We start from the raw sequence: 20,818 nt of genomic DNA, 5'->3' as shown, positions 1-20,818 counted from the left end.
CCAGAGTTACAAGAAATGCTAAAGGGATTTCTATAAGAAGAAAAAAATATCAAAAATATGAATTAAAAAATGGCAATACCTACATAAATGTAAATGGACTAAATGCTTCAGTCAAAAGATGGTTGAATGAATAGGAAAACAAGACCACATATGCTGTCTACAAGAGATGCACTTCAGATCTAAAAATACACACAGACTGAAAATAAAGGGATGGAAAAAGGTATTTCATGTAAACTGGAGACTAAACAAAAAGTGGGGTAGCAATACTTATAAAAGACAAAACAGACTATAACACAAAGGCTATAACAAAGAAGAACATTTCATATACAAGCAACCTAAGTATCCATAAGTCGACAATTGGATAAAGATATGGTACATATATACAATGGAATATTATTTGGCCATAAAAAAGAGCAAAATCTTACCATTTATAACAACATGGATGGACCCAGAGGGTATTATACTAATGAAATAAGTCAGACAGAGAAAGACAAATACCATATGATTTCACTTATATGTGGAAAATTAAAACCAAACAAACAAAAAAACCTCGTAGTTACAGTGAATAAACTGATGGTTGCCAGATTGGAGAGGGGGTTAGGGGGCTGGGTGAAAAAGATAAAGAGATTAAGAAATACAAATTGGCAGTTACAAAATAGTCATGGGGATATAAAGTAAAGAATAGGGAATCTAGTCAATAATATTGTAATAACTATGTATGGTGCCGAGTACCCGACTTATTGGGGAGATTACTTCATAAGTTATATAAATAATCACTATGATGTTTATCTGAAACGAGCATAATATTGAATGTAAACTGTAATTGAAAAATTTTTAAAAGATTCCAGCAAAAGGAGTAAGAAATTCACATTTTGCATGCCTGTCTGTGCCCCTGCCCCTATCCAGCATAGAGCAGTACAACCAGGAGAAAACCTACCACACTGGACTCTTCCCTCAGTATGGAAACAAAGAGTGGACTGTGTGTCCAATGCTCTGGCTTGTTTGGGGGCTGCCCAAGGCACTGGTTTCTGTCTCACCTTACTCAAAATGTTAATGGGACTGGTATCAGAGTTTGAAAGCCACTAAAAACAGAGGTGAGCATCATAGTACATCAGAGCTGCAGTTCTTCAGTCAGATGCCAGAAGGAAAAAGAGATTATAAAAGATCTGAGACATCCTAGAACCTCTACCTGGGCTGATTACTGAAAGTCTCCCCCGCCCTAACAAAGCCAGTCCATAAAGACTAGAAGTGATTGTTTTTTCAAATGCCCAAATCTCAATAAAAGATCACAAGGCATATAAAGAAACAGGGAAAAATGGCCCAATCAAAGGAACAAAATAAAACTCCAAAAACTGACCTTAAAAAATGCAGAGCTAAGAATTGCCTGACAAAGAATTTAAAATAACTGTCAAAGATGCCCAATGAGCTAAAAGAGAACACAGACAACATCAGGGAAATGATGCATGAACAAAATGAGAATATCAACAACGAAAAACTATAAAAAAAGAAACTGACAAATTTTGGAGCTGAAAAGCACAATAACAAAGTTGAAGAACTCACTAGAGAGGTTCTACAGCAGACTTGATCAGACAGAATAAAGAATCAGCCAATGTGAAGAAAGGTCATTTGAAATCATCTAGGCAGAGAAGCAAAAAGAAGTGAGGAAAGCTTAAGGGACCGAAAGGACACTATCACACTTTGTATTATAAGAGTCTCAGCCCTGGCCGGTGTTGCTCAGTGGTTAGAGCATCGGCCTGCACACTGAAGGGTCGTGGGTTCAATTCCCGGTGAAGGGCATGTGCCTGGGTTGCAGGTTCGATCCCCTGCCCCCATGAAGGTGCATGCAGGAGGCAACCAGTCGAGTTTCTCTCACATCGATGTTTCTCTCTCTATCCTTCTCCTTTTCTCTCTCTCCCTCTCCCCTCTCCCTCCCTTCCACTCTCTCTAAAAATCAATGGAAAAAATATCCTCAGGTAAGTATTAACAAAAAAAAAAAAAAAAAGAGTCTCAGAAGGAGAAGAGAAAAAGAAAGGGGCAGAGAGGTTAATGAGGAAAGAAAATCTTTCCTCAATCTAAGGAAAGAAAACATATTCAAATTTAAGAAACTCAAAGAACTATATCTAAGATAAACCCAGACACTCCCACTAAGACACCTTATAATCAAACTGTCAGAGTCAAAGATAATACACTGGTAACAAAATATCAGAAAGGGAAATAAGGAAAACAATCTCATTTACAGCTGCATTAACAAGAATAAAATACCAAGGAATAAACTTACCAAGGAGGTGAAAGACCTGTATACTGAAAACTATGAACCACTGATGAAAGAAACTGATAACAACACATATAAATGGAAATATAGTCCATGCTCGTGCATTGGAACAATTAATATTGTTAAAATGTCCATATTACCCAAAGTAATCTACAGATTCGGTGCTATCCCTATCAAAATCCCAATGGCATTTTTCACAGATACAAAACAAACAAACCTAAAATTTTTATGAAACCACAAAAGACCACAAATAGCCAAAACAATATTGAGAAAGAAGAACAAAGTTGAAGGCATCATGCTTCCTGATATCAAACTATATTACAAAGCTATATACCAAACCAGTACGGTACTGACACGAAAAACTGAAATATAAATCTATTGAATAGAATAAGAGCTCAGAAATAAAAACAACAAATCTATGGTCAATTAATATACAACAAGGAACCAAGGCTCTACAATGAGGAAACGACAGTCTCCTCAAAAAACTGGTCTTAGGAAAACTGGACAGCAACATGTAACAGAATAAAATTGGACCACTAGTAACACCATACACAAAAATTAACTCAAAATAAAGTACAAACTTGAATGTAAGACCCAAAACCATAAATAATCCTAGAAGAAAATACACAATAAGCTGTTTAGCATTAGTCTTGGTGATAGATGTTTGGATTTGACAACAAAAGCAAAGGCAATAAAACAAAAAAATAAACAAGTGGGACTACATAAAACTAAAAAGCTTCTGCACAGCAAAGGAAACCATCAACAAAATGAAAACACAACCTACCAGATGGGAGAAAATATTTGCAATGATATACCTGATAAGGGGTTAAAATCCAAAAATATAAAAAGAACTCACAGAACTCAATAGCAAAAGAACAAACAATATGATTTTAAAATGGCAGATGATCTGAATAAATATTCTTCCAAAGAAGATATATAGATGGCCAACAGGTACATAAGAAGGTGCTCAATATCACTAATCATAAGGGAAATGCAAATCAAACCAACAATGAGATATCTCCTCACACTGTTAAAAATGGCTATTATCAAAAAGACAAGTGATAACAACTATTGGTAAGGATGTGGAGAGAAAAGGGAATTCTTGTACACCATTAGTAGGAATTTAAATTGGTTCTGCCACTATGGAAAAAGAGTGCAGAGGTTCTTAAAAAAATTAAAAATAAACTATGATATGATCTAGCAATTTCACTTCTGAGTATTTATCTGAAGAAAATGAAAACACTAACTTGAAAAGATACCCACACCCCCATGTTGACTGCAGCATTATTTACAATAGCCAAGACATGGAAGCAATGGAAGTGTCCCCTGATGGATGAATGGTTAAAGAAAATGGGATACACACACACACACACACACACACACACACATATACATACAATGGAATATTACTTACCATAAAGAAGGAAATCTTGCCATTTGTGATAACATGAATAGGCCTTGAAGGCATTAAGCTAAATGAGTCAGACAAAGGCAAATACCAAAGATAAACAAAACTGATAAACCTTTAACCAGACTCATCAGAAAAAGAGAGGAGCCCTGCTGGTGTGGCTCAGTGGTTCAGCATCAACCCATGAACCAGGAGGTCATGGTTCAATTCCCAGTCAGGGCACATGCCCAGGTTGCAGGCTGGATCCCGAGTGTGGGGCATGCGGGAGGCAGCTGATCAATGATTCTCTCTCATCATTGATGTTTCTATCTCCCTCCCTCTCCCTTCCTCTCTCTGAAATCAGTAAAAAACATATTTTAAAAAGAAAAGAAAAAGAGATAAATAAAATAAGAAATAAGAGAAGTGACAACACCACAGAAATACAAAACATATAGGAAAATACTATAAACAATTATATGCCAACAAATTGGACAATCTGAAAGAAATGGATAAATTCCTAGAAACATACCATCTTCCAAGACTAAGTCAATAAGAAACAAAAAAATCTTAACAGACTGATAACTACTGAAAAACAGAATCAGTAATCAAAAAACTCCCCAAAACTAAAAGTCCTGAACCAGATGTCTTCACAGGTGAATCCTCAGGCAAGGGAAACAAAAAAAACATAAACAAATAGGACTACACGAAAGTAAAAGGTTTTTGCAAAGCGAAGGAAACCATCAACAAAACAAAAAGACTGCCTACTAAACGGAAGAAGAAATTTGCCAATGACATATGATAAGGGGTTAATATCCAAAACATACAGAACTCATACAACTTCATACCAAAAAGACAAACAATCCAATTAAAAATGGGCACAGGAACTGAATAGATATTTTTCCAAAGAAGACATACAGATGGCCAATAGACATATGAAAAGATGCTCAACCGTCACTAATCATCAGAGAAATACAAATTAAAACCACAATGAGATACCACCTCACACCTACTGGAATGGCTACCATCAACAAATCAACAAACAACAAGTGTTGGGGAGGATGTGGAGAAAAAGAAACCCTTGTGCACTCTTGATGGGATTGTAAATTGGTGCAGACACCATGAAAAACTGTATGGAGACTCCTCAAAAAGTTAAAAATAGAATTACTATATGACCCAGCAATCCTACCTCTGAGTATTTATCCAAAGAAATCCAAAACACTATGTTGCAAAGATATTAATGCATCCCTACGTTCTTTGCAGCATTATTTACAATAGTCAAGATATGGAAGCAGCCTAAGTGGCCATCCATAGACAATTGGATAAAGACATGGTTTAATAGAGAAGAGGGTGTTGGGGACTGGGAGAAAGTGGGAAGGGGGGCAATGGGGACATATGTGATAATGTCAACAATAAAAAAAAGATGTGGTACATATATATAATAAAATATTTTTCAGCCATAAAAAAGAAAAAAAAAAAAAAGAGCCCAGCCGGGCATGGCTCAGTGGTTGAACATCGACCTAGGATCTAGGAGACTGCGGTTCGATTCCCAGTTGGGGCACATGCCTGGGTTGCAGGCTGGATCCCCAGTCATGGCTGTACAGGAGGCAGTGGATCAATGACTCTCTCATCATTGATGTTTCTATCTATCTCTCTCCCTCTCCCTTCCTCTCTCTGAAATCAATAAAGATGTATTTTTTAAAAAAAAGGAAAGAAACCTTGCCATTTGCGACAACACAGAGGACCTAGAGGGTATTGTACTAAATGAAATATCTCAGACAGAGAAAGTCAAATATCATGATTTCACTTGTATGTGAAATCTATAAAACAAAATAAATGAACAAACAGAATAGAAACAAAGTCACAGATACAAAGAACAAAGTGATGGTTACCACATGGGAAGAGGACTGGTAAAAAAAAGAGAAGAGATTAAGAAGTACAAATTGGCAATTACAAAATAGTCACAGGGATATAAAGTACAGTTTAGGGAATATAGTCAATAATATTGTAATATTGATGTATATTGTCAGGGGGGTACTAGACTTATCAGGGGATCACTTCATAAGTTATAGAATGTCTAATCACTATGCTGTACACCTAAAACTAATACATTAAATGTCAACTATAACTGAAAAATCAAGAAAATTTTAATGAATTAAATAAGTATCATTCTCCAACAAAAGAAACCAAGGCTCCATGAGAAATAACAGGTTCCAGAGCTGGGGAAGGGAATTTACAAGATTAGCCTGAAGTATCTTTTTTTGTTTTTATCCTCAGCTGAGGATTTTTTCCATTGCTTTACAGAGAGAGTGGAAGGGGGGGAGAGAGAAACATCCATGTGGGAGAGGCACATTGATTGGTTGCCTCCTGCACGTGCCCCGACCAGGCCAGGGAACAAGCCTGCAACCAAGGCACGTGCCCTTTGCCTGAATCAAACCCAGGACCCTTCAGTCTGCAGGCGGACACTCTAACTACTGAGCAAAACTGACAGAGCTGAAGCATCTTTTAGGGTCAGAAAATACAAAAGTGCTGAAAAAACACTACAGGAGAATGTCAAATAGTCAACTAAATTAGCTGCAAAGCTAGACCAATCTGAGTAACAAAATAACACAATATGGAATTAGAACTCAAAGTATAAAATAAATTCCCATGAGTCCATACTGATATAGTTAACTACTTAAATAAAATGGTAGAGAAGAGACAAATCTCCTGTGTAGAAGAATTCCAAATAATTTGTGTGGCTATTCCCCTTCAAGGAGGTGAAGTTAACTCCCCACCGCTGTGTGTGGTCTCACATAGTGACTTCCCTCCTAAGAGAACAATCGAACAGGGGATAAAATCAGTGAGTGTATAGTGGAGAAACCTGAAAATCACTCCCTCAGCCAGGTAACCAAGGTCAACATCAAATGTGGTAAGTCATGTTGACAGTATGTACCCTTAATGTGATAACAATGGCACTTTACCTCAATGGCCTTCCTCCCAAAACACCATAACCCCAGTCCAATCATGAGAAAAACATCAGACAAACCCTACTGAGGGACTTTCTACAAAATACTTCTAGCACTTCTCAAAACTATCAAAGTCATCCAATCAAGGCAAGTCTAAGAGGAACCTGAGGAGACATGACAAGAGTGTAATGTAGTCAGCAGGGTAGTCTTCTGGGACAGACAAAACTAAGGAAATCTGCATACAGTATGAACTTTAGTTAATAATAACAGATTAGCCCTGGTTGGTTTGGCTCAGTGGTTAGCGCGTCAGCCCATGGACTGAAAGGTCCCTGGTTCGATTCCGGCCAAGGGCACGTACCTTGGTTGCAGGCTCCATCCTCAGCCCCGGTCGAGGGGGCCTTGGGAGGCAACCAATCGATGTGTCTCTTTCACATTGATGTTTCTCCCTTCCATTCTCTCTGAAAAAGCAATGGAAAAAAGACCTTTGGGTGAGGATTTAAAAAAATTAATTAATTGTAAAAAAGTCTTTAAAAGTAACAATAATAATAACAGATCGATATTACATCATTAGTGTGACAAGTGTAGTGTACTGCTCTAAAATGTTTAAAATAGGGGAAACTGGTGTGGGGTATACAGGAACTCTGTACTAGCTTTGCAATTTTTCTGTAAAGCAAATGCTATTCTAAAATTTAAAGTTTAGCCTGGCCGCGCATGGCTCAGCAGTTGAGCATCAACCTAGGATCCAGGAGATCAAGGTTCAGTTCCCGGTCAGGGCACATGCCTGGGTTGTGGGCTCCATCCCCAGTAGGGGGCGTGCAGGAGGGAGCCAATCAGTTATGACTCTCTCATCATTGATGTTTCTATCTCTCTCTCTCTCCCTCTCCCTTCTTCTCTCTTAAATCAATAAAGATATATTTTTAAAAAAATAAAAATTAAAAATAATGAAATTTAAAGTTTATTTTTAAAAAAGAGATGTCCATATTACCAAAGTGATCTACAGATTCAACACAGTCCCTATCAAAATTTTAATAGCATTTTTTGCATAAATAAAAAATTCACCCTAAAATTCATACAAAATCTCAAGGGACCTTAAATAGCAAAAGTAAATTTGAAAAAGAACAAAGCCCTGGCTGGCGTGGCTCAGTTGATTGAGCGTCATTCCATAAACCAAAAGTTCGCTGGTTCAGTCCCGGTCAGGGCACATGCCCAGGCTATGGGCTCAATCCCTGGTCAGGGTGTGTGCAGGAGGCAGACTACTGATGTTTCTCTCTCACACTGATGTCTCTCTCTCTCTCTCTCTCTCTCTCGCTCTTGATCGCACCATCCCTCTCCCTTTCTCTCTCCCTGAAATCAATTAAAAAAGAGAGAGAAAAAAAGAATAACAAAGTTCGAGGACTCACACCACTTCATTTCAAAACACATTATAAATCTATAGTAATCAAAATAGTATGATACTGCCATAAAGTCAGACATATAGACCAATGGAAAAAACAGAGAACCCAATGGAAATAAACCCTTGCATATATGATCAAATGGTCCTCAACAAGCATGCCAAGACCACTCAGTGGGGAACGGAGAGTCTCTTCAACAAATGATGCTGGGGGCTGAACGTTCCCGCCGCACCTCCAGCCAAGACCTCACCAAAATGCCATCTCAAATGGAACACGCCATGGGAACCACGACGTTCACGTTTCATAAGTTTGCTGGGGATAAAGGCTACTTAACAAAGGAGGACCTGAGAGTGCTATGGAAAAGGAGTTCCCCAGATTTTTGGAAAATCAAAAAGACCCTCCGGCCATAGACAAAATAACGAAGAACCTGGACCAATGCCGAGACGGCCAAGTGGGCTTCCAGAGCTTCTTTTCGCTAATTGCGGGGCTCACCATTGCAAGCAATGACTATTTTGTAGTACACGTGAAGCAAGTAGGCAGCACCGAGCACTTAATTCCTCCCTGATAAGAGTTCTCCCAATGGGTTGCCTAAGGAATATGTACCCCCCATAGCTTCTCCCTGTATGAGGATTTCATGAGCAGATCAGGACCCTTAAAAAATATACAAATAAAATCCCACCCCCACTCAACAAGAGAAAGAAAAGCCAATGAAAGCCAGATAAGCTTTTGATTTTTATATTGCTTGTATGCCCTCAATAAACAAATTTCTTTTTTAGTTCCTAAAAACCCCACAAATGATGCTGGGTAAACTGGAAATCCACATGCATAAGAATGAAGTTAGACCTGTATCTTACATCACATACAAAAATAAATTCTACCTCTCCCTCTCAGCAACCTGAGGTGACCTCTGAAAATGGTTCACTATTCACTTGACCCAGCAAACCCCTTAAAATCATGCAAATTGAGATGTTCAAATCTTCATGTTCACTTTAAGAACACTCATGAAACTGCCCAGGCCATCCAGGGTATGCATATCTGAAAAGCCACCAAGTATCTGAGGATGCCACTTTACAGAAGCAGGTTTAGATACCCTTGTTTCTATCGATGCCTATCCCAATCTGAACATTTGGTGGAGTTGGTAGGTGTGCCTAGGCCAAACAGTGGGGCTGGACACAGGGTCACTGGCCCAAAATGAGTGCTGAATTTTTGCTGCACATGCTTAAAAATACAGAGAGTAATGCTGACCTTAAGGGTTTAGATGTAGACTCTCTGGTCATTGAGCACATCCGGGTGAACTAAACTTCCAAGATGTGGCACAGAACTTACACAGCTCACGGGCACACTAGATGATCCTTCCTAAAAAAGAGCAGATGGTTCCGAAACCAGAAGAAGTGGTTGCACAGAAAAAAAGGTTTTCCTGAAGAAACAAAAATTTGTGGCCAGGGAGTAAATTCAGCATAAAATAAATGCTAATAAAAGTAAAATAAATAAATTCAAGACAGATTTAACATTTAAACTTAAGACCCCAAAATCTAAAACTCATAAAAGAAAACATAGGGGAAAACTTCATGATATTGGATTTGGCAATGATTTCTTGGACATGACACCAAAAAACATGAACAACAAAAGCAAAACTATACAAATAGGACTACATCAAACCAGAAAACTTAAAAGGTAACCTATGGAATAGAAAAAAATTTGCAATTGCATCTCTGATAAGGGGTTAATATCCAGAATATATAAAGAACTACAACTCAACAACAAAAAAATCAAATAGCCCAATTAAAAATGGTTAGGGAACTTGAATAGATACTTCCCCAAAGATCATATCCAAATGGCCAACAAGCATATGAAAAGATGCTCAACATCACTAATCATCAGAGAAATGCAAATCAAAACCACAATAAGATACCACCTCATACCCATTAGGAAGGCTGCTATCAAAACAAAACAAAAAAATAGAAAATAGCAAGTGTTGGCGAGAATGTGGAGAAACTGCAACCCTTGTGCACTTTTGGTTGAAATGCAAAATGGCGCTGCCATAACAGAAAACAGAATGGAAATTCCTCAAAACTACAAATACCAAAGGAACCAGCAGCCCCGCTTCTGGATATGTATCCAAAATAATTGAAAGCAGAGTCCTGATGAGGTATTTGCACACCCATTTTCATAACAGCACTATTAGCAACAGCCAAGAGATAGAAGCAACCCAAAAATATGATACTATATACATACAATGGAATATTATTCAGCCTTTAAAGGGAAGGAAATTCTGACATAAGCTACCACATAGATGAACCTTGAGGTCATTATGCTAAATGAAATAAACCAGTCACAAGAGAACAAAAACTGTATGTTTCCACTTATATGAGGCATCTAAAGTCAAATTCATAGAAACAAAGAGTAGAATGGTGGTTACAAGAGGCTGGAAGGAGGGGGGGAGGGGGAATTTTTTATGGTTACCGAGTGTCAGTATTACAAGATTAAAAAGTTCTAGAGATCTGTTTCACTACTGAACTGTACACTTAAAAAGGTAAATTTTAGCATATGTTTTTTACCATAATAAAAAAAGGAAAAAAACTATGACTAATATCTGTTGTAAACATAGATGCAAAAATCCGTAACAAAATATTAGCAAACTGAGTATATGCAATAATGTATAAAAAGGATTTTTTAGAAAGGAAATAAATGGACTTTTGACAGATGGTAATTGACACACACCTCTATTAGGGGCTCCACAAGAAAAAGAATCCCTCAAGTACAAGAGAGGGAATGGTGCCCCAGGTGGGGCAGTGCAGGGACCCCAGAGAATACCACAGAGGGACAGCCACACTCCGCCAGGCAACAGGAACACTCCAGATACCATTCTCCAAAGGCAAAGGCTCAGACCATGGGATAGGCATTGACAGAAACAAGGGAGATCTAAACCTGAAAGACTCCAGAACTAAGGAAAAGCAAGGAGGTTAAACAGGGGAGGCTCTGAGGTTTCTAAGAAATAACACTGGTGCAGCTGAGGGCTGTGTGCTCCTTTAAGGTCTCACAGTCCATTGCCAACCACAGTTCTCTATGTGTAAGAGAAATAACAAATTTTCTAGCCTTCGATTTCTTCAGCTGTGAAATAGGTGATTAATTCCTGCAAGTTCTGATAGTCAAAGAAGTCTGAAATACATATTCCACACCCTCTAAATCGCTGAGTCTTCACTTCTCTCTTCGTCCCCAAATACTCAACCCATGACAAAAGAGAATCAGTTATGTCTTTACTGCAATACATTCCATTCATCCATTTCTAACATACCTGGCGTGGAAGCTTATTTAGTGACCTCAGATAGTCTTTGTCCAGAATACAATTTCCAAGTGCATTCCCAAAGCTTCTAAGGGTAAGAAATAAAAAGGGAAACAGGGTTGAGAACTGTTATATGTAAATATCAGAGAATAGAGTTACAACTCTGTGCAAGCTGCTTCTCAAGGGCAGCAGAGAAAATGGGCCCTAATATGCCTTTAAAAGTGGTTATTGAGCATCTGCCATGTCCCTGCACAGTGTTATGTTGTGAAACTACAGCAGTGGCCATAACAGTCACTAATCCCTGTCCTCAATGAGGCAATGAATATGAAGACTCAGAAACCATTCACAAAACCCCACTAGCTACCTCCTGACATGGATGCAAATTTCAGAGCAGAGATCTCCGCCCCCCCTCCCCATCCCCCTGGACTGCTCCCATTCCCCAATAATGGGCCACACACACAGGGGCTCAATCCTCCATAACTAAAGGTCTTTACTTGGGATATACCCACTCCCTTACAGGCCATGGTACTGCAAATTTTTAGTGCATGTTTATACATGTACTTTTCTGATGATCCAATTCACTTCAAATCTCAAAGGCATCTATGACCCAGAAAGGTTAATAACCCTGCTCTCCGTAACTAAGTTAAATGACATATACACAATGAAGGAGTGTTTAGATGTGTTAAAGAGAATGAAGACGCTATCTGTGTACTCATGTGGAAAGGTCCCCAAATACATTACTGGGTAGAGGAGAAGCGAGTGCAAGACCAAGCACAGAACAGAGAACACAGTAATCTACCACTTATTCCCCAAGGTGGAGACTTAAGCATAAAGCAGCACTAGGAAAATAGGAGAGAGAGTAGGAAAGCAAGACAGACAGGGAGTGAGACTTAAGTATTTTGATTTTTGGACAATGTAAATATATTGCCTTTTCCCCAAAAAATCAAAACTGCTTTGAAACAGGCACTGAAATGAAGCGGATTAGACTCCAACCCTTTTGGCTTACCTCAGCGCTCGCTTCAGCCCATCTGTCACTGCCTCCTTCCTTGCCTTCTCCAAAGACAAGGCTTTGGACTTGAGGCCCTCACTAACACCATAGCCCACATCTTCATGATACGAACCATCCTGGAGGCAGAAAGTTCAAAGTCTAACGTGAAAAGCTACAGCGGTATCTCTGGTTCTACAGCTCTTCTTTTCCTCAAGCAGGGCACATACAAGCCAGGGCCCTGCTCAACAGCACATGGGCAGAGTTTAAGAGAATCAATTTCCAGTACTATTTCCTAGACCTGATCTGCTTGAAAATGCGGCTGTGGTCAAGACGATTCTCCTTTCCCACTTCCTCTTTTACATGAAAAACCACATATCCAACCCACCCCAAATCTCACTAAGGCACACTCCCCAGAGGTATAAAAACCTCTGGGACACCAAACAAAAGTACAATTTTAAATACTGTATTTAACAGACTCTAATGATTGGGCAGCAAATCCTTTCACAAGTCACGTGGCATCCACTTCTTGGCTTTCACCAACAGTGAAGGTAGAAGACTGAGTTGTTAGCATATAGAGAACTGAATATAATTTCTGATAGCACTCTGATTTTTGAAATATAACACCGAAAGCATTCAAAGTAATGAATGACACTATAGCAAAACTCTTTCTATTCCCAGTTTATTTATGTGAATAAGGTTTTTCAGTACTATTTTTAAAAATAAAAGTCAGAATAGAATTAATGCTGAATGTTTTTTCTAGGAATAAGTAATATTAAATTATGGATACATAAACGAATTGGGGGGGGGGAAAACAGCTTCATCCATGTCATTAAGAAATGCATTTTCCATAAAATTTTATTTTTATTAATTATAAAAATTCTGAAGGCATTATGTTGTCTCTTCACATAAAAACAATTGACTGATCAATTGTATGCTAATACTACCTGTACCAATAGCTCAATCCAGAAGAAATTTTTTATTATTTAGAGCCTTCAGATCACTGGAAATTTACCAAAAAAATTTTAATTTTATACACACACACACACAGAGAGGCAGAGAAGTATGATAAAGTTATTATTAAAAAAATGTTTCAATGATAAATATTAGGATAAAAGCCAGTGGAGAAATAGAATGGAAATATGAGTTCAAGAAGAAATAATGTAAAATTTCTTATGATTAAATAATAGCTTGCTTAAAAGTAAAAGAATAGCTTGCTCATGTATTTTTTTAAATGGATGACAGTGCTTAATCTTCTATAATATTCAGAATCATTTGGTACATTATAAAAAGATATAACAGACTTATTTTAGAATGTCAAATTTTACAATATGCCTAAAAATAAACTCTAGCAACTATTTATATCTATGGTGAAAACTTTTAAGTGTCAACTTAAAAATGTTCAGAGACATTTTTTCAAAATTCTTTTAGGGGCCACATGGGGAAAAATGTTTGAACACCACCATCCTCAGGAACACTGGCTGAGACCCAGCCCCGGGGCCCATTCTGCAGCCGGGCTGGGCCACAGCCCAGAGCCCCTGCACCTGCTCATTCTCTCTACCCGCCCCCCCAGCCTTGGAGGCAGCAAGTCTATTTCCTCACCCTCACCTTCAACTGGACTCGCACAAATGCACAGACTCCCACGTAGAACTTGCCGTTGTTAAAGTCAACAAAATCTAGGAGTGGGAAAGAAAACCAGGAGAAGATACGGATCCCTGTGCTTCACACAGATTCTCCCTGCTGGCGACCAAATACACCTACCCAGCATCCTCACCCACAAAATACTCTAATCAGAAATTAGACGACGCCAAGTAAGGGAAATGAAGAGGCCGCCACTGCTTACCCACATTCTGCTGTGTGATAGAATGTGCCCAGCCATTGTAACCAAACATCTCATTGGCCAGATTAATTACCCTGTGACCTTCAATGTAACACACCTGGAAAAAAATTAAAGAAAAAAAAAAGCTTGTTAAAATTTCTTACCGTACTTATATGTAGATCAAAATTTACTTCATTTACTCCTTACCAGGCTTTTCTGGCAAAACTGCCCTTAAAAGTTCCAGGTAAATTTTAAGTGAACTTATTTCAAAGTTCCTTTGTGAAGGAGCCAGTTAGAATGAATGCTCTGTCTGGAGGGATTAGACTCAAGGGTAAATATATTCATTTGCCTAGCAGTTTCCAAAACTCAGTTTCCAAAAAAGTACACGTCTCAGGCTGACATGTTACAGAAGACCAAAAACATACAGAGTGGTTAAAATTAGGAACAAATGGCAAGAGACATATTTTTAAAGGATTGCGTAAAAATCCTATGATAACAGGTATATCAGTCTCAAGATAATTCTTGGGTGACTTCTGATGACAATGAAGGCCAGAAGCCATCCCCTCCCGAAAATACCAGGAAACATCGCTAACAGTGAACAAGAGACATTCTGAACCATGAGGACCCAGAGTGGGAGTTGGCACGATCATCTGAGAAGTCAGCCATATGGGCACCCACTGGTTCAGTTATAGAACTCTCCTACCTTCTGGCCTCCCCCAGCCATGCGGCTACTTATGTATTCTGGGCCCAGCCTCTGCCTCAGAGCAATCTGGATGGCCTGGTACTCCTCTGCTGTGTACTGGTACTACAATCCAGAAAGAAAATTAAATTCACATTTTCAACAGTCTTTACGTCAGCAAGTCTCCAACTTTTTGGTCTCCACACTCTTTTACACTCTTAAAAAGTATTGTAGACCCTAAGAGCTTTTGTTTATGTGAGCTTTATCTACCAATATGAGGAATTAAAACTGAGAGACTTTAAAAATACACATTCCACTAGCCATCAGAGCAATGATATCACTATATGCTATGCAGTCTCCGGAAAACACTGTCACTCATGAGAGAATGAGAGTGAAAAAAGCAAGTAGTAGTTTAGTATTATTATGAAAATAATTTTGACCTCACGGACTTTGAAAAGGTCTCGTGGATCCCCAGGGGTCACTGAACCACATTTTGAGAACCACTACCTTCGATGTTACTACCATCCCTACAAAACTTCCTCAAGCCAGAATTGGAAACTAAAAATTCCCACTTCTGAGTCTACATATGACATTTACGCAGGCAAAGGAGAAGAGGAGAGAAAACATGACAGGGAGTCTTCCTTCCACTGTCTTTTCCAAAGTTGTGTGCCTCTTCTTCAATTGAGCAATATCCCATCCTACACAGATAAATAGTTGTTTGGATTTTTGTCCCCTTGGTTGTTTCCCCTTTGCCCCATTCAGATGAAATAAATACAAACAGATCTCTGGTAAAGATACAGAATTTGGGTGGACAAGGCAAGAATCTCTTTTACATGCACAGGATATTTCTACATACAATGACACCAGAAACTTTGGATGCCTCCAAAAAAGAGAAATGGGTGAAACGTGGGTAGGCGTGGTAGGGAAATAGCAAAACTGTTCACATATAATCATTTCATTTTGAATGTTATATCATATGAATATGTAATCTATTCAAAAACTAAATAAAATTTAAAGCTAAACATAATCCCCAGAACTATTATTAGTCTTTTGATGCTAAAGTTCCAAAATGCCCTGAGTTCATCAAAGGCTCCCATATAATGCATCTAAAGGAAAAACTAATAATGATAAATAGCTTCTACACATGTACCTGATGGTGCTCTACAAACTGCTTCTTCATGCCTTTTTCACTTAACCTCACTCTTTGCAGGTGTGAAGAACCCAAACCGTTACCTGTCCAAAGCATAATACAGAGTTGCCACCAGCAGAAGGATGGCTGTCACGGCCTCCAAGAATTGCTTCCTCAGTCCCAGACATGTCGATTCTGGTGGACCTCTATATAAACAGAAGATTTAAAAAAAAATCTCAAAGAATGCTAAAGTCAAAAGGCAAGAATCCTACTAAAAATCAGATAAAACATCCACAGGCAATAACCTACAAGTTCCCTTTATTTACATACTTCTAAACACTGCCCCAATCAAGGACTAAGTTCCTCAGTGCTTAGCTCCACTCTCACATCCCCTGAAAATCCCTTAGGGGCTCTTCTACTTTTCTGCTAAATTTTTGCTAAGATGATAGTGCTACTAAAGCTGATTTTTATAATAAGAGTGTATTATAATTACATATTACAATTATAATGTTTATAAATGAAAAAGTAAAAATTACAAAAACACTCTAAGGGAGAGCAGTCAACTTATTGCTACCTGCTACGTGTGTAACATGACCCTGGCCACAGTAACTGAACTGTTTGCCAGGAGCTAACAAGCTAGCTGGCGGGAGAAGGCTAATAGACATGAAACAATTAAAGAGCAAGAGAAGGTAACACAGAAGACTCCTAGAGCATTAGCCCAGTTTGGTCCCGTGCAGCATCAGCTTCACCTGGAACTTGTTAGAAATGTGAAATCTCAGGCCCCACGCCAGACCTACTGAATCAGAAAGTAGATGTGAGGCCCAGGAATGAGTGCTTTTACCAAGCCTAACAGGTGATTTTGATGCAAGCTCAAGTTTGAGAGACAGTAGATTAGACTGAGGCTGTGCAAATTTATAATCCACTCAAAAATAGAATTACTCTCAGAAAAGCACCTGCAACTGGCTGACCCGCTTACTTACCTATTCCCACACCTGTCTCAAATCAGATTCAAAGTTGCTGCCTCAGCAAATTGATGTTATAAATCTTCAGATTTGCTAACAGAACTACAAATCTATCAATGTAAAAAAGTAATGATTCTGCACATGGCATTTTAATATAATGTTTAAGAGCTCAAGTTCTAAATGTCAGTTTCTGCCTCTATCAACCACTAGGTGCTTGACCAAGGAGAAAAAAAATCACATAATCTCTCTAAATGTTTTCTTTTTCTTTTTTTTTAAATATATCTTTATTGATTTCAGAGAGAGGAAAGGAGAGGGAGAGCTAGAAACATCGATGATGAGAGAGTCATCGATCGGCTGCAGCCCGCAACCCAGGCATGTGTCCTGACCGGGAATCGAACCCTGATCGCCTGGATCCTAGGTCGACGCTTAACCGCTGAGCCACGCCCAGCAGGGCATAAATGTTTTCTCATGTAGAAAATAGAGATAATAATAGGACTGTAAAGATTCATTTAATCTTTATTTACTGCATTAAACTGCATTAGAATAGTGCCTAGCACATATAAAGTACTATATAAATGTTATTGCTAAATTCATGTTAATTTTCTTATGTACATTAGGAAGAAACTGCAGACAACTAAATGATCATAAAACATTTTATTTCAGCCAAGAATAAGTTTATTTATAAGATAGCACTAAAAAGTAGGATAGCGGCCTAAACTAGGTTAATAATTAGAATCTAAAATTGATACATCAAGAAATAATGGAATAAGGATATTATTTAGAATGTAACTGTAAAGGCCAGAAAAAATAGTTAAAAGAATGCAACATATTTGTCTGAGGAGTGGTGACGGGGAGTAGAGTACAGCAGGAAACTCCTTTTACAAAATAAAGCTTTTAGCACTATTTGATTTTCAAACATGTGCATGTATTATTTTAATAAAAACAAAAATTAAAAATGTAAATACCTATTCTATAAAGCAGGAGTCAGCAAACTTTTTCTGTAAAGGGCCAACCAGTAAATATTTTAGGTATTGCAGGCTACCTGGTCTGTCACAACTACTCGACTTTGGCATTTTAGCATGAGTGTCGTCACAGACAATATGTAAAGATTGGGCATGGTTGTGTCTCAATAAAATTTTATTATAAAAAGAGGTGGCAGATTTGACCCACGGGCCATGGTGTGCCAACCCCTGCTATAAAGCATGCTTTGAACGTTCCAGTCAGATGTGGTTCAATATCCAGTTCTATCAACTTACTTAAATTGGATAATTACTTAACCTCTCTGTGCCTAAATTTCCTCACTTGTGAGTATGAATAAGATCAACTTCATAAATTTATCATATTAAAATGATGTGGTAACAGCAACATCCAGCAAGACTTGTCATTAGATGCTAAAAGTTGTGGGGGAACAGGATATTCGCAAAGTCCCAAATGAGCACCTGATTGTTAAAACAAACGCGTATATACATTGTGAATGGGCTTAATGCCGCTGAATTGCATGCTTAAAAATGGTTAAATAAATTTTATGTACATTTTACCACTAAAAAATAGCTTAATACAATAAAGGTTTATATCTCAACCCATACAAGATCTAACGCAGTCTGGTGGCCTTATCTATGTTGTAGTTGTGTCACGTAGCACATGCAACCTCCTAGGTCATAGTGGAAGGAGCAGAGAGAGTTGAAGGAGTCACACCAGGTCATAGCTGCCGTAGGACAGAAGTGGACAGAACTTGTCGCATCGCCCCAACTTAATTGCAATGGAGGCTGGGAAATGTAAGAAAGCATTTGAACATTTAGCGAGTACTGTCTCTGCCACATACATTTTTGCCCGACTCCAGTGTGAGCTCCCAGAAGGTGGAGGATTCCTCTTGATTCATTTTGGCACCCCCAGTGACTAGCACAGTACCTTACTTATAGTAGGGGGGTAGTAATTAAATGAATAGATGAGGGAATGAGTGAAATTAGACAAAGTATTTTTTTAATTCTTTAGAAACTAATTAGGCAAGAGTTACGCTTCTCACATTTAAAAAGCAACTTGTTGCTACTTCTCTAAACAGTATCGTAAGATTCAACCTTTTGTTGGACAATCCTTATCTCTGCCCATAACACATGAAATCACTTTTCCTAGTTTCTGCTTTGAAAAACTGCTTACTGCTCTGCCTTCCTTTCTAAATGTTTTACAACTATTTTCCTATTATAAAATTAAAACATCTTGCTTTGGCCAGGTGGCTCAGTTGACTGGAGCATCATTCCATACACCAAAAGGCTGTGGGTTGGATTCCCAGTCAGAGCACATATCTGGGTTGTGGGTTCGATACCTAGTTGGAGTGCATACGAGAGGCAACTGATCAATGTTCCTCTCTCTGTCCCTTCCTCTCTAAAAATCAATAAAAACAATTCCCAGTCAGGGCGCATTCCTAGGTTGCAGATTCAATCCCTGGTCGGGGTACACACGAAAGGCAACCAATGTTTCCTTCACGTCGATGTTTCTCTCTCTCTCCCTCTCTTCCCCTTCTTCTCTCTCTAAAAAAGAAAATCAATAAAATCATATCCTCTTGTGAGGGTTAATAATCCAAAAAATGTATACACACTTTAACAGCTGATAACTCACTTACATTTTCATTCCTTTTCAGGTTTAACTGATTTGAAATAATGCTTGAAGCCAGGCTGAGCTTTGAAGAAAGAAAATTTATCCTAAAGTGCCACTAGACTTTTTTTATGGGGATACATAAAGTTTAAGGTACAAAATCGGCAACAGTGGACGAATTGAGAGCAAATACCAAATGAAATGATTCTTGATGTTTGCAATTCCATTGCTTCACATTATCAGCAGTGCCTGGACCAGAACAGTCATCAGTTTGAAAACAGGCATTGACAAAAATTGTTCACTTCTGTGGGTTCTTTTAAATTTTGAAAATTGTATGTTAATAAACACTGACTTTATCATCTTTCAAAGAGCATATACATTTTTGGGGGACACCTTGTGTTGTGTATATATGGATGGAAATAAAATTTGGCTAGATCCTCACCAGCAAGAGATAGCTGTTATCTTTTTTAAATAAGTGTTTGTGTATGTGTTTCACATGTATGTATATTTGTTAAAAAGTAGAATCCAAATATATCAGGCATATTTTATACAGCAGCATCTCAAGTCTTCTCGGCCTCACCTGTCTGAGGTCCCTGATTACTTATTTTCATCCCAGATAATTAGGCAGGCCATGTATGTGTGGGTTCTAACCAACTGCACACAGGCACAACCCATGTTCCCTTACTTCTTGCTCATGCTGGATGCCTCTTACCTCTCACTCTTGGCTTCCCCCTTGGCTTTGAGGTGTGAGAATCTGTGGGACCCACCTAATGCCCACACATGCACAATCTGAAAATTTGAGGGAGTAAATGTACCATGGGGCAAAGCTTTTATCAATGAGATACAGAAGCTGAAGGGCAAATCTTCTTCCTTCCTTCCTTTGGGTAGATTGTCCTGGGATGCAGTACTTTACCCCTCCTCCTGGGAGACAGCTTTAGGAAATCAAGCAATCAGTTGTACTTGTTACCAAGGGGTGGCCAGCTTGGAAATGTACCCCTGAACTGACTTTTCCTTCTCTCCTCAATGCCACTTTTCCTCACTTCTGCTTCCTGGAATTGCACTTCCTGAAAACATAATAGCATGTAAGCTTTTGCCTCAAGCTCCAGATTCTGGAGTACACAGGTATAGCAGACACTATGAATGCTCTGCCAATTATCTCTTCAGCTCCTACCACAATAGGGCACCCTGGCCTAACTTCCAAATGCCAACATGTGCACCTCTTTACCTGAAGGCTTCCTTTGGCATCCAGGGCCCATTTTGTACCTGTTAATGGTAAGCTGGAAGCACCAGAGAATGGAAGCCCCTGGAAGCAGCCTCAAACATTGACTGACAGGAGTTGGTGGGTAAAGACTCTAGATTTCTTACCCATTCTGTGAG

General features: G+C 38.6%; 1 protein-coding gene and 1 pseudogene across 9 annotated transcripts in view; one reads left to right on the top strand and one right to left on the bottom strand.

Annotated features, from left to right (window-relative positions):
- Nucleotides 1–20,818, bottom strand: part of RAD52 (RAD52 homolog, DNA repair protein) — a 32,872-nt gene that overhangs the window by 6,906 nt on the left and 5,148 nt on the right. For 4 of the 8 annotated variants that reach the window (XM_081127952.1, XM_081127950.1, XM_081127954.1 and 1 more), the window contains exons 2-7: nt 15,995–16,096; nt 14,786–14,887; nt 14,107–14,200; nt 13,872–13,939; nt 12,285–12,403; nt 11,291–11,366 (exon numbers count right to left, since the gene is read on the bottom strand). In XM_081127952.1, the coding sequence (XP_080984078.1) occupies nt 11,291–11,366; nt 12,285–12,403; nt 13,872–13,939; nt 14,107–14,200; nt 14,786–14,887; nt 15,995–16,078 (543 nt within the window). In that variant the 5' untranslated portion in view covers nt 16,079–16,096. Of the gene's footprint in view, nt 1–11,290; nt 11,367–12,284; nt 12,404–13,871; nt 13,940–14,106; nt 14,201–14,785; nt 14,888–15,994; nt 16,097–18,154; nt 18,225–20,256; nt 20,337–20,818 lie in introns of those variants that run through there. The other 4 variants (XM_081127949.1, XM_081127953.1, XM_081127955.1 and 1 more) reach the window with 4 other exon arrangements.
- On the top strand, nt 8,250–8,560 carry LOC308553563 (protein S100-A10 pseudogene; annotated as a pseudogene). The gene has a single exon. The product of its transcript is annotated as a protein S100-A10 pseudogene (transcript).

Source organism: Miniopterus schreibersii (genome assembly GCF_964146895.1).
Source record: "Miniopterus schreibersii genome assembly, chromosome: 2".
Lineage (NCBI taxonomy): Eukaryota > Metazoa > Chordata > Mammalia > Chiroptera > Miniopteridae > Miniopterus > Miniopterus schreibersii.
The sequence above is the reverse complement of the archived record's forward strand: the minus strand, read 5'-3'. Positions and strand labels throughout refer to the sequence as shown.